The sequence below is a fragment of the Macrosteles quadrilineatus genome, unplaced genomic scaffold (assembly GCF_028750875.1).
Source record: "Macrosteles quadrilineatus isolate MER2022 unplaced genomic scaffold, UCM_ALF_1.0 Scaffold_17__1_contigs__length_3442018, whole genome shotgun sequence".
Lineage (NCBI taxonomy): Eukaryota > Metazoa > Arthropoda > Insecta > Hemiptera > Cicadellidae > Macrosteles > Macrosteles quadrilineatus.
The window spans coordinates 2,790,716-2,806,018 of record NW_026542610.1 but is presented as its reverse complement, the minus strand read 5'-3'; the positions used below and the strand labels follow the sequence as shown (position 1 = coordinate 2,806,018).

General features: G+C 31.8%; 1 protein-coding gene across 2 annotated transcripts in view; it reads right to left on the bottom strand.

The window, feature by feature from the left end:
* Positions 1 to 3,941: 3,941 nt before the first annotated feature.
* The window catches only part of LOC129005182 (lachesin-like), a 302,118-nt gene continuing 290,756 nt past the window's right edge, over positions 3,942 to 15,303 (bottom strand). For both annotated transcript variants that reach the window (XM_054434010.1, XM_054434011.1), the window contains exons 6-8: positions 13,847 to 14,131; positions 12,046 to 12,108; positions 3,942 to 5,305 (exon numbers count right to left, since the gene is read on the bottom strand). In XM_054434010.1, coding sequence (XP_054289985.1) covers positions 5,223 to 5,305; positions 12,046 to 12,108; positions 13,847 to 14,131 — 431 coding nt within the window. In that variant the 3' untranslated portion in view covers positions 3,942 to 5,222. The remainder of the gene's footprint in view (positions 5,306 to 12,045; positions 12,109 to 13,846; positions 14,132 to 15,303) is intronic.

Sequence of the window (15,303 nt, the reverse complement as noted above, 5' to 3'; positions counted from 1 at the left end):
CATTATCTTTAGACTAAGCTAGCTTCCTTCGTCACATCCCTCCTATTCAAGCCAGTCTTATTGGGTGCTAACACCAATTAACTGACAACTCTATTATCTAACAAACGATATGCTTTTAAAATAAAATACGAGAGTCACAATAAATATGTAATTGATATAAGAGGCTATTTTAGAAAATTTACTAGTTAAATTATTTATTCTATATATTTTTCTGAGACGTAACACAATTGTAAATTAACACATTGGTTATGGACATAGTAGGCTTAATGTAAAATACCTCAAAATGAAAAAATAAGTGTATACACTTTAGGCCTTTATTGAGTATTTTGTGAAACGCATTTACATTCATTTCAACTGAGAGTTACTACATTTATATATTTTAATCAATATACTTACTCCTAATTAATTTATCTACGTTACAACGGAATGAATTTCTTTTTACATAATATTATTATATTGCTGATTAAGTATCATGCCTTTAATTAATTATTTACTCTTAAACTATTCAAGCTGGGATCAATTAAGTAGAGAAATAATTTTATACGCATTGAGCTGTTTCCAGAAAATACAGTTGGTTAAACAAGTAATCATTGTATACGCATACAAGTATGTTTATAGGTTTCGATTATTATATAACACACCACGTAAAGTCAATAATCACAAGTTAGTCCGAAAATTTATAAACTAAAAGCTAGTGATAAAAAATAAGGTGAAGAATTTCTTTTAGGTTCTTCATGCAAAGCAAAACTATATAAAACGATATATCACTAGTCTTTTTTTGTTTGTTGTACATTCTGATGGTGGTGTAAAAGTATCAACATATATTTCATAAGCTGCAAGCATTTTCTAATAAATCTGTTTTACTATCGAACTGAAACGTTTTCTTTCTCTGATATTAATATTTACAAGTAAGCATATTTTCACCACACTATGATGTTTTAGCTGTTTTACATACGTTAATTGGTGGATGAAAGTTACGTTTTGCTGGCTATGCCAACTGTCATTGTTATTTGGGGACCGAGCAGGTTTTTACATCCTTAGGACCGCAAAATCAGCTGCCCGCATACTTACTTCAACATGAATGCATATTTAATACACAATCAGTATCCATAGCATTGCAATAGAATTGTTTTAATGTCACCGTTGCCTAGCAACTATTTGTTATTATTTTTGCTGATACCTCAAATTATTTCTTCACATAACCAAGTTGTAGTTGTGTTGACTATCAGTGTGCATTATTATTGTGGTGAATAGTGGTAATAGGGTATAGTGTGGTGAAAAATAGCGTTCGTACCACGGACCGAAATGGTTTTGCAGCTCTCGATCGTTTTAAGTTTGAGACGAAGTCGAACTTAAAAAACAATGTCGAGCCGGCAAAACCTCATTTTCGGCCCTAGGTACGAAATATACTATAAAAATTCAGTGTTATTAATTAAAACTCAGACTTAAGATATTGTGTCGATATACAAAATGACATCCTGCCAGAGTGCAAATGGTTGAGGAAATAAATATTCTAATGGGACAGTGATAAATTGAAACTGTTCCATCATAAATCAAACTGAAAATTAATAAAAATGTTTACCTAAAGTGCAGTGCAATTCAACAGGCTTCTACTTAATCACAAAAGAAAAATATTAAGTGTGCAATTTGATCAAACAATAATGATTTTATATGTGATATCTTTCCCATCGTTTGAATCTTCAAGTATCTTGGAACAAAGACCTCCCCCTCAAATAAGATGAGAAAAGGGAATAGGTGTAAACTCGGGACCAATTATCAACTTGTGATGTTCACACCTGCAGATCCGACTTAACCAAGTTGCCAAGTTTACTCATTTACTCGCCCTACCTACTTGGAAGTTCTCGGTTCACAAAGTTTGTATTAAACTGCAAATTATTAACACGTGTTAACGTTTTTGCCACAAAAATGTGATGAAATCTCAAATAGTGTGACCCATATGGGATGGTGTTGTATGTTTTATTTTGATTAAAAAGTTATACAAGAACAAAGAAGAAAATACCTTCATATAGCTTATAAAACCATCCCAAATAATGTTTTTTTTTCTTTTTAAGTTTGAATAGTTTACTGGCAATAATATAAATTAAGATATACAATGCATATTACTACGGAGAGATTTTCATATTTTAACAGCAACTCTGAAGTTTTACTAAAGGTAAACCTACGTTTTTAAAACAAATTAAAATACAACTAATTAAGCAAGTAGTTCAATTTGAATTATATTATTTTATCTAATGCACAGTGCGAAGAATTTTTGGAACGGAACTGGTAACAAAAAACAGTCCAGACGGTCGTTGCGGATATCAAAATAAGACAGAACACTTAAGTATTTATGAAGTGGTGCAATTTTATTTTTCCACTAACACTGTATTGCTGCAGTTAAAATGCAAATATTTGTTTACATATGAACAGTAAGGGTAGAATGTCTTTTTGGGACAAGTCCAATAGACTCTGCAGGTAAAGGTGTTTTTTTAGTGTCAAAGAAACTTACTTCGTCTTTGTTTTGCAAATGTAAAACATTTAAAGTCACACATTTAGCTTTTTTAATATGAAATAAGCCACTCAGTAGTGTTTATTAAATATTTATTTTAAGAAATTTGGGTGAGTATTTATTTTTTTTCGTACATTGTTTGCTCACTTAGTTTATTTAATAGAAATATATAGTGTATTCTTCTATTTTTATGGAAATATTGGACTATAAGAGATTAATAAAGCTATTTGTTTTTCTACTAATTTTCAATTAGCTTACCTAAAAGAGTTAGGTGGTGGATAAACTTCCATTACATTTTATCAGAGGAACGTCGCTTTATTCACAAAGTATCATTACAACATTTTCTTAAATATATTTACATTTTCAATTAATAACTTTACATTTATACAAATAGAGGAACGATTTGGAGTCGGAATGATAAGGTTAATGGATATTTACATATTTATTTACTATAAACAAAATACTTCATTAATGTATTGAGACATTTATCAAACTGCAAAATATTTAAAACCTTGGTAAAATCATAAATATTGCATGCGATAATTTATAAGTTATGATTATCATTATGTAAAATCCTAACAACGCCACATGAAAACAATAGAACACTGCAAAATATTGGTTATAATCAATACGGAGCTTAGAGTACAATGAGGTAAAAGCTATTAAAAGTTATTAAAAATTAGACCTAATAGATAGGTCGTATACACTGTTTTACAATTATTGAAAATATAGAAACGAAATAACAAGGAATGGAACAGATATATTTAGAATGTTACCGATACACAAAATGAAAATTTAACACAATTGTCTGTTAATATACAGGGTGTCCATTAAAAAGTATCAAGACTTAGGGATATGCATGCTCATGTTAAAGGAAGAAAAAACGTTTCGTGAAGGTATGTCCGAAAATCCATATTTACCTAGATATCCGCCATTTTGTTTTTATACAAAACTAATTTTATCTTTGAAGTTTTTCAATTGATGATTATGAAACTTGGTAAGCATGTTAACGTACACAAGACCTATAATAGAATAACAAATAAAGTTGTTCCGATGAGAAATTTATAAAATGGTGGCAGTTTTAATGTTTATAACTTAAATAACTCGAAATTCCTGAATACATTTTTTTTTATTCCCTATTAATCGACACCAAGATCAAAAAGATCGGACAGCAAATAACTGAAATGGAACGATTTTTGGTTGTAAGGTAAGGCTAAATAAAGCGCACCCTGAACTAACATTGCTTATTTTTACATAAAAAAATTCTATTTCAATTATTTGCTGTTGGATCTATTTGATCTTGGTTTTGTTTGATAGGTAATTGAAAATTTAAAAATGTGTTCTTGAATTTTTTTAAATAAGAATATACGTTTTCGAGTGATTTAAACTATAAAAATTAAAACTGCCGCAATTTCGAAATTTTTAATCCCATCAAATTGAGCTTTTCTTTCATAATAGGTATTGTGTACTTTAACATGCTTACAAAGTTTTATGAATATCGGTTGAAAAACTTCAAAGATAAAAATAGTTATCTATAAAGAACAAAATGGTGTATATCTAGGTAAATATGCATTTTCTGACATACCTACACATACAGATTTTTCTTTCTTTTAACATGAGGATTCATATTCCAAAGTCCTGAAACGTTTAGCGTGGACACCCTGTATATCTGTAAAAAAGTGTTTTGGTCAATGTATATTAAATAATTTTCTAAATGTATAAAATTTCATCAATAAATGTATAGACAATATAACATATATTGAAACAGCATAATTCTATTATAGAAAACAAACTTTTAACAACCATATTTTACCCTTAGCTGTGTACTTTAGTGTCTTATTTATGTACAAAACTTACCACCTATATTCTATTATTAACAATTGAAACTGAAGTAGACATCGTAAACGCAGATGCTGCTGATAAATTCCGTACCGAAATGACGTTTATGCAATTTTTTTTTTTGAAATTGATATATTTGATCACACTTACAGAAACAAAAACCATGTAAAAGAATTATATAGCCTAGCCTGTAACAAAAAATCAGACATTTAAGATATCTATCACCAATGTATCCACAATCATTGTTTCTAAGCACACTTAATCTAACAGCGTTATGTACACGATTCTTCGGTCTATCTATGCTACATAGTCAACTCAAAGGCACAAATAGGAGAGTTTGTCTTAACCATACAATAAAATTTACACTTTTATATTTTACATGAATGACACAATTTATTTCTGTTAAAAAGATTTTAAAAAGTGGTTTATGCAAGATGAAATTGATTTTCCACAAAAAAACTTTTTTTAAATAACGGCATACAATGCAGCTAAAAGAGAGTAAGGTACAAACAACAACCATAGTGCGTTTAAGGTAAATCTGTTATAAAGTACCCACGTTGTAAATTATGTAATTGTACATTGGTACAATGGGTTGAATAAAATAGGTTTTTTTTTCAAAACGCATAATAAATTATTTTTTTTTGGCCTGTGTTAACATAAACAATTATTAGCCACAAGAAAGGATAGTTTTGAGCTATAGAAAAATTTAAGTCATAAAACGTGCAATTTTGGTCCTCGCGTATGCGTTAAGTTTTCAAACATAATTTTATAAAATTTAGGAACATTGATAGTTGTATTTTAAAACTACATTATATACAAGTTATAAAAGTTCACGAAACAAATTACTTCGAAGTAATAAACTGCTTGATCATATTCAATAGAAGGATCCGAAGAACAGCGTGAGCAAAGCTATGAATACCAGGGGTGAGTCCGTCCATCCAACAGTTCTGTGCATATCTGGAAGAAAAATAAAACACATGAAGAGGATTCATTTTATTGATACAGTTTACCAAACTAGAATAAACATTTACCTATAAATTCCTTTCCTTAAACGATTTTACTGCTATAGTTTAAAATTGCCACCCAACTTATTTCCTACGAGCATTGTTTAGTGATTAAAAAAACGGTTTCCTTTTGCGTGGCGAAAAGATTTTTTCCTGCAGTTACTTAACAATGTACATGTTCTCTCACTGATTTGAGAAAGCAAAGTGGCCAGAGAGACAATGTTAACATTGTCTCACTCTAATTACTTTGTCTCACTCACTCCGGATTTGCAACGTGAAAGCACGAAATAGTGAGCGCGTAACATGCAGACAAGATCGTATGCGCGCGAAATACATTGGCAGCACTGTCTGTAAATCAGCTGGTCAGCTGTTGTACTGTTGTATCATTAAATGTAATATTAAAAGTTCACTTCTGTGTAAAAATATGTCACGTTTCTTTACCTATTTATTTGTTTTATGGTAACTGTAGGAAAAATATAATGTGCAACTCGAGTGCAAAGTTCAATTGCTCACTAGTTGCACAAATAACAATTGTTAATCAGTTTTTATATTTTGGGTGAAACCAATTCATAGTCCGTCACCGTTTTTTGTTGAGTAACTAAAAAACAAACCCATACAAATACTTATTTCAACAGGAAAATGTCTCCACTTTCGGTGCAAAAGTACTTAACTGTGTTTTATTATAAAACAGTAATTTTTGGATGCCCTTACTAGTAATATTTTCTACTTTAAATCAAAATTACCATTAGTTTAGACTTCTACTTGTACACTTTGTAATAATGTTAAAAAAATACCTTTTACGTACTTTTTGTTAAGTTTAAGCTACAACACATAGGAATATTGACTGTAATAAACTTGTGTACAATAAACACAAGGAAAGATACTCTAAAGAACGCAAAATCATCAGAAAGAGTGCAGTTGGACGTTACGGAGATATTAATAAGTCAGACCACTTATATATTTATAAAGGGGCGCCATTCCATCTGGGTAGGGACTATATTGCTGCAGCGAGAACTCTTAAATATTTTATCAGATATAAACAGTGAGGGTAGACTCGTCTCTCAGGACAAGTCCAATAGTCTCGGCAGGTGGTGCGCTTTTATAGTGTCTGGCAAAGGCAAACCTGTGTATTCTTAAAATATGTATATAATAAAAATAATATTTTTGCAAATAGTTATAAATTAAATTTGTACTTTTAACAACTTTACCATGTCATTAATGTGTATTTGCCCATTTTCCATTCCATTTCCATTTTGGGTAAGCCTATTCCTCCATTCGAATAAAGTTTATAATATTCTTTAAAGGCATGAGGTGAGTTTAGAATTTGCAACAGGGATCAATGTAATTAAATAATTAGGCTACAAAAAAATTTCATGAAATATTTTTAATAGTCCAATGATTGATATAAGATATCAATAAGTCCTATGATAAAAACGCATTTAACTCAATAGCTAGGTTGGTACGGTCTCTTTATAAACCTTTAATATGTTAGGGCTATTTCTTATTTTTTACTTTTTTACTTATACAACTGTTTGAACAGATTTTTATAGATTATATTCCGTGTAAAGCAGGATACAAGCAGTTTTGTCGGTCAATAACTTTGTCATTGGATTTATACTTACTACCACAGACTAGGGTCCCGAGTCTGTGATACTACATTTGAACGATTTAATTTGTACATATTAGTCGTTACTGTTCAGCTGAATTCAATTTCAGGCTGTTCTCACTGTTTGTATTTTATTGTGGGGAACAATGTGTAAGGCAAAATCAAATCAAGCAAAAATTGTATGTGTATGTACTTAAGATAACCAAACTTAACATAGCAAAGAATATGTTATTCTGAGTAGGTTATTCTTAAAGTCGTTATTTACTTCAGATTAAACTGGACCAAGCTCAAATTGTCAGTTGTTTGTTTGTACACTTATAAACATAAATAAACACACAAAAAACACAATTTGGGTCCAAACTACAGTATATTGTCTCGATTAATGTTCTAACATTTGAACGCAATATTCGAAAGGAAGCTAGTAGATATAGAATGTAATGAGTAGTGCAGTGCAGAAAAGGTGAGGCAGTGCACAGAATACACCGTGCAAACTATGCAAAGTGCAGAAGATAGCTCTGAGAAATTATCCTCCCAACCCTAATTTTGATAATGTATTAAAGCTGAAATGAATTTAAAATTGCGAAATTACTGTTGAGGTTTACAAAGTGATTATAATAGTATCCTAATGGCTTTTCTCCATTTGAAAGGAGAAACATTACTAGTAAATATAACCTATCAAAATAAGTAAAACCAGAGGGTTAATTCGTTATGATCTGTGTTGCATGATATTTTTCTTCTTCATACACGCGAAGTGAACAATTGATTCTCTATAGTTATGTAATAAATAATATTATGAATTCAAAATCGAAGGACTCGTTTGAATAACGTACTAGACGTATAAGAGGGAATATAAAAATACATGTAAATACAGTGTAACAGTCTTACAGTCTCTGAAATGCAACGATAAACAGGCTGATAACAACGGCCTCCAACAGCTTTAGTAGGCTCTACACCTACTTGAACGTCATGGTCAAATCGATTAATCCTTATTACTTTAAGAAACGTGAACAAGTATTCTTTTATTGCTGGTACTTAAACCTTTAAAATATTTTTGAAGTTTGGGTTGAGAAAATATTTCTTGGAGTTATTGTGCAGAGTGCAGTGGACTGTGCATTGTGCAGGGTGTTAAGTGCACATGCCACACCGAATACCTGCACAAGAGGGGTCCGAGAGGGAAGGGTTCATGGGAGTGGACTGCATCAGAAGGTTGCTGTTGTTGCGACTGCCGAGTCTCCCTGTACATACGTTGCTTTTTAAAGTTACTTATTTACGAATAGTTTAGCATAGATAAATATAATAAAATATAAACCGACAGCAGTGCTGCGGTTAGCATAAAGTTCTAGTGTCCACCACTGGGAGCGCCGTAGTTATGGCACACGCGCTACGTAACTACACGGCACTGCTAGCGATGGGCGCCAGAACTTGTGCTAACCGCAACACTGCTGTTAGTCTATATTTAATTTTATTTGTCTATGACAAAAGGATAAAAATAGAGATTCAATAATTAAATTATTCGGCTGTAGACAAAGCTTTCTACAATCAGCTAATGTGTTACTAATTTAATTTTTAGAACTAGTTTTAGAGAATATTTCTTACGACTTTAGTAACTAATAACTTTAGTAACTACCTGCACATAAGTGGCTTTCTCGAGTTACTGTTGCATTAAGTCTACTTTTAAACGGACTTGATATTTAGTTAGTAACTAGGTGCACCTTTTAAATGCCAGTGATAGTTTCAGTCAATTTGGTTCGTCCATTTAGTTTGGAACTAAATTAAGTTAAATAATATTCAATGCAGAGGAGTAAACCATAAAATGGTTGAATACTGCAGTTCAAACGCTGAACTAGAATGTAGGATTTTACAGCCTAATTATACTGTAATATTTGTCATCGGGGTAAATACTTTGCGGTACTTAAAAAAGTTTACCTTTTGATTTTTTTTCAGCAATTGATCCTATTACCAAGTTCTAATTCAACTTCAGTTGTAGATTAAGTTTAAGTAATTATTGCATCCTCCAGAAATTGAGTGCTGTACACATCCAAAACGTAGCGTTGCTTCGGTCTAGTATTTATGTCAGTTTGAAAATGTGGCTTTCCTGGAGACTTAGATATGTTTGATAAGGTAATGAATGGTACATGTAAAAGAGTTATAGGTACATTTATCAGTTACGAAGGGAGAACAGTTTTTTTACATGAAAAGTTTCGTGTTAATTTACTTGAAATTTCAACGTTGCCATAAGTATATTATTTATTCCATATTATATAAGAAATTACGACAACGTGTTGGTGGCAATCCAAAACACTGAAAGTATATAAGAAATAGCTTAGAATAGCCTAATAAAACAGCTTTTTTGTCGTTCTTTTGTCTTTAAAATAGTTTTATTTCTTTAGTTTTAAAATTTAAGCAGCCCTATTTTATAAGTTTAATATTTTATTGAGTTTTTGATAGAACAAAAATTGTTCAAAGGCTCGTGGTTAAATTGTAGGTGTTATCATAAACATTACAAATGAAATCTGTAGTTAATGAATCTAACGTCGCTTACTATTATACAAGTTGGTAGTATTTACTCGAAAAGTAACAATAAATCTAAACATTAATATCCATACTATGTTCACTCTATGACCTATCGATTCAAAGCTAACACAAGTTTATTACAACAGCAACTTTTATTAATTTCGAAGGTGCGAACGTAAAAAGTCAATGCGAATACAAAAAAACGTATTAAATTGTCTAACTTTAACCTTCCTTGGAGCATTGTCTTCGAATTGTCTTCGAACTGTCTTCGAACTGTCTTCGAACTCGTAACACAATTAAACAACTACAAATACAATTTATAATCTCACAGTATACTAGATATTTAAATAACAATTACTATGGTGTTTGAAACATATTTTGAGATGGTAAATAGCTCTTTAGCGGCTGTTTGAAACTAACAAAATTAACATTGCTCTTATGGCGGGCAAATCCAAGATGGCCGTTAGCTTCCATGGACTCCCTTGGAGAGTAATTAATTCAAAACCACAAAAACATTTATAATCTCACAGTATACTAGATATTTAAATTATTATCACTTTGGTGTTTGAAAAAATATTGTTGGACGATAAATAACTCTTCATCAGCTGTTTAAAATTATCAAGGATGACCGCTAGCCTACAAGGACTCTTAAGGCAAGGTTCGTAAAATTATATCACAGTAAAAAAAGGAAAATAGAATTTTCTAAGAATACATTAAATACGAGGTTTCTCGCTCAAAAGAAAAATGTTAACCCCATGTAAAACTTTAAATTCTAAGGAATAATCATCTATTTTGAAGCATAACGTTTGTTCTGGACAACAAGTAGCAAAATATAATGCCATTAGTTTTTCTGCACTTTGCTGGTACTATAACTCAACTACCCTCTCCCTTACACCGCAAGTCACTGTATGGGGAGGGAGTGATATATGACAGAAACTGCTCTTCCCTTGCAATCGCACTATGCATTACAAATGCTTGCCTGAATACTTTTACAAAGGTAAAAATAAAACATAAATAAAATATAACATCAAAAAAGTGTAAATAACAAACTTTAGCATGTTGAGTCAACCATTAACTGTGAGCTCATATGGTAAGAGTGTACAATAATACGAATTTATCAAGTTAAAGGTTAGGTTAGGTCCTTTGTATACAAATACAATAAGGCTAAAAGACTGCCACTGGTGGAATAACTTATTTATACGCGTTCCTTAGTCTAGTTATTTTTGTCCATCTTGGTTAGACTCTTATCGTACGTTATGCACGAGTCAAAACTTAATTATTCTAATGGGGTTGATTTACATTACAAAATTCAATGATAAAATCAGAAAGTTAAAAAAAAAGTAATTGTTGGGTAAAATCACTTGTTAGTAAATAAGGCAGAAAATACACCTAGCAAATTTCACACCTATTTGCCTAAATATAAAAATTCAAGATGTTCCCAAACATTTGTTTGATTCCAAGCAAGAACGTGACCAGACCTAGATGGCATTTGTTTGTCATTGGGCTATGAACGTAGGATGCTATCTAACAATATCTGAACTTTGGGTAGTAAAAATATCTTGAACTATTATCCTAGAAATTGCTAGATGCGTAGATAGAAAGTCGTGAAAGTCATAAGCTAATCTGAAAATAATCGCAAACAATCAATACGATTATTGTAGAACGCTGTAATAGGAATTAATCCATTGTTTATAGATGTTTACACTCTTAAAATCTGTGTGTATTTAATATGTATAATTAAATGCTTGATTTACCTTGTATTTATTTAATGGTTACGAAACGCAAGATGATAATGTGATAGACACTGGAGGATATTACTAGGATAGTTTATTTACTTATAAAATACACAGTCTAGTTTCACGAGGTAGCTGTAAAAGTAAGGAGAGAAGTACGGAAGAATTTAAGTCTGACCGAACGGCCATAAAAGTCAGAAAGGATATTAAGGAACCCCAAACACCGGCATGTATGGTTCTTAAATATACGAAGAGGAAATACCTCTCCCGCACAATATACTGTATTGCATCGCTATGAATACTTTAGTATTCGTGTTCTTTCGAATAAAACTTGATGCAGATCAATTCTAAAATTGTCTGGAACAACTATGAATAATGTAAGCACAAATTATTTTATGTGCTTAGAATATTTTATTTTAATTTTTCTTACATCATTTTCGTTAAACGAAATTGAATTTACTGTATCTAAGTGAAGGTATATTTTTGGAACATACGTTGATATTTTTTTGTATTTATCATGAAATTAGTTATTTTGACAATATAAACATTGTTTGATTCTCAAAGTTGTTGTTTGATGTAATCAAAGTTGAGGCTTCAATTTCTATATTGAAACCAGGGAGATAAAAAAACAATTCCTATAGTAAAATATTTATCACTCGCGTTGGAATCAACTCTTTTATGATATAGAATGAATTATACGTAAAACAATAAATGAAATGAAGCTAATTAATACGTAAATAATACCTTTAGTAGATACCTGTATTGATACTGATGACAATATTTTATATCTAATATAATAAATTGTTGGTCGATGTTTTTTTTATAAACACTGTATTTTACCTTCTTTCGTCGCTCCGCTGACGACTTTTGTGGCTTTTGGTGGAGATGAGGGCCTCGGGATCTCTGAAAATTTGCAAAAAATCTGTTAGATATCAGATTCAGTACATTCAATACATCGGATAATTAATTGTATCCTTTAGAAATTTCATTCAGGTAGACACATAGTGAGAAAATATTGCTTAAGTAATGTAGATACTTCAATCTACCGTAAAGTCTTACAAATTTATCATCAAATTTAGAGACAACTCACCTATACCTTTATCAATATGTATAGCCTACGGGTTACCAATATACAATACAAGTGGTTTAAAACCTGTATTTTATGTAATTTAAATGGGTCTGACTTAGGGGAGGTACGATTGAGGCATTAGTTCAAAATTCCTCCGTGAACAGCGCTGTAGTAGAGAGCACTTTGGCAATGAAGGTTTAAGTTACTAATCGCAAAAATAGTTCTGTTCATAAAATAAAATTATAAATGCCTCAAATTTAATTTTATTATTTTTTAATTATAAAATTAAACTATCATAACCTAACCGAACTAACCAAACTTGCTGATAATGAAATAATACAGTATAACAAAAGTTTAGTAATAGAAAAAATAATTCTGTTTATTAAATAAAACTAGAAATTGCTCAATAAAAATTTTATAATAACTTAATAATAAAATTAAACTGTCATAATCGAACCAAACCAACTAAACTTGCTGATAATGAAAAACTATTGGACAAAAAGTTAATGTTACTAGCAGGATTCGAAACCGGGACCTTCAGCATATCAGACCGGCACGCTAACCACTAGACCACCGAGGCCAATGGCTTCAACTCGTATTGTTACGGTAATGGCGTTCCCTCAGCTAATAAGAAGCCCACAGCTGTCATCGTAGCCTCTTCTGTACCTCCCCTGAGTAAATTACCAATTTAAATAGTTGCGGTAGCCGTGCAGGGCGTGTTTTATGTTTCGATGTTTTGTAACTTTTTCTGTAAACTGTGACGACTTTCTCAAGAAGCGACAATGTCCTTGTAAAGCCTGATGGTTTTGTGCAACTAGTGAGAAAAGTGATACAAAATAAAAGTGAACCAAAGCCTGATGGTTCCAGTGTTGAACCGAAACTATTTGCTACCGCAACCATTTATACGCAACCACTTATATTCAACCCTTGAATTAATAAGAAATTGCCTTTGTTCTTATAACTAACTTCTATGTTGTAAGTGGCGTACAGCATACCCATACACAAAATAAGACCAGCATTAATTTAGATAAGAATTGTATGGTCTTCATTAGCCTATAACACGTATAAATAACTTTTTCCTACAGTTACCTAACAATGTACATGTTCTCTCACTGATTTGAGAAAGCAAAGTGGCCAATTCGCTTATCAGTGAGACAATGTTAACATTGTCTCTCTGTAATTACTTTGTCTCACTCCAGATTTGCAACGTGAAGGCACGAAATAGTGAGCGCGTAACATGCAGGCAACGTCGTATGCGCGCGAAAAACGTTTGCAGCACCGGCTGTAAATCAGCTGGTCAGCTGTTGTACTGTTTATTTGTCACTTCACATTAAATGTTATATTAAAAGTTCACTTCTGTGTAAAAATAGGTTATGTTTCTTCACCAATTTATTTGTTTTATGGTAACTGTAGGAAAGGCCGTAACGTAGGCCTACAATTGCCTCACTCGAGAAACCATTCCTCACTCGCCTACGGCTCTTGAGTAGGGATTTCTCTCGAGTGAGGCAATTGCTCACTTTTCTCACTAGTTGCACGAATAACTATACGTTCACACATACACATAAATCATACCGTATAGTCGTATGGAACCCTCTGTTTCCCCCAGGGAGTTTTTTGAGATGCATCTATAGTTGCCGTAGTCTCTCGGCTGAAGGTTGTGCACGGTCAGTTTCATCGTGGACCTGTAGCTATTCTCTGAAGTCTCAGTAGTATACTTGGACGTTGGGAGAAGCATGACGTTTTGGTAGACCCAGTAGCTGATGGCTCGAGGGTAGGCTTCTGTGTAGCAGTCAATAGTGACGTTTGTATCAGCTGGAGCTCCTACCAGCTGATTTGGTACCCACACCATCGGCGAGACTGAAATATAAATATACACCAATATTATGGAGACAAATACATTTGGGCTTAACGAAATTGAGATAATAAGTATAATGTTGTGTCTTTAACACACTAACGCTATCCCCATGAGTGAAACGTTTTTTTTTCTGCTGAATATTCATCTAATATTAGCCGGATTCGGACAGACTGTGTGGTACAAGAACTATTGTTGCCTAACTATTATATTCTCAATTATTGAAGTCAAATGAAAGTCAGTTTCTTTTTAGTACACCATTTCATAACTGTTTATTTACTAAATGTTTTACCAATATAAAAAAAAGTGATGCCTAATAGTAATATGTGGAGGTTGCACCAAATTTGAAAACGCTAAGGGGTTTCAAAGCAAATGATTTGTATGCGAGGATTGTATAACGTTACAATAACTTCAATATCTGATAATTACTATTCAAATCGCATTTTAAAATTCCTTTATATTTTTGTTATAGGTATAATTCACAATCCACACAAATAAAATATACATTCTCCCATCTATGTAATTTGACTACTTTTGGTAGTGTACTAATTTATAAACAATCTATATACTTTATATATTAAGATAAATTATACAATGGGATTCGTTCCTTAAGTATGAGGGGAACAGTTACAGAGTCAAGCCGCACTTAGTAGCAGCCGGCGTTTGCTCAAGAGAGAAATGGGGCACGTTTTGCGTTTACTGAAAGCTCAAGAAAATTCCTCGACTTCCTTATTTGTTTTATTGAAATGTTTATTATTAGAACAGCAGCATATACGGCCTGATTCTGCAACTTATATGTAAGATGTATGTTTTGGGATTATAAAAGTATTTAATATATTGCCTAATCACTGATTAGAACTTTAATTTTAAGGACCTTAAGTAGTAGCATAGTAGTTTTTGCTAACATGTTGCTATAATTACTTACTTTTTTATATTGCAAAACATTTGGCCAAGTGGTAATATAAATTCCATTCAAATTTTAATACGTTTCTATTCAAGGTTAGTACTCACTCCAATAAAATTGAGTATTAATTTGAAATAGTGTGACGTAAATGGGATCAACAGGAACTATTTGTAAGAGATTACCAAAGATCAATTTATTCACAAATTCAGCCAAACACTGAACTCTCAGACTCTCCAGGTATCCATAGATAGCCGGTCAATTTAAAATACATCA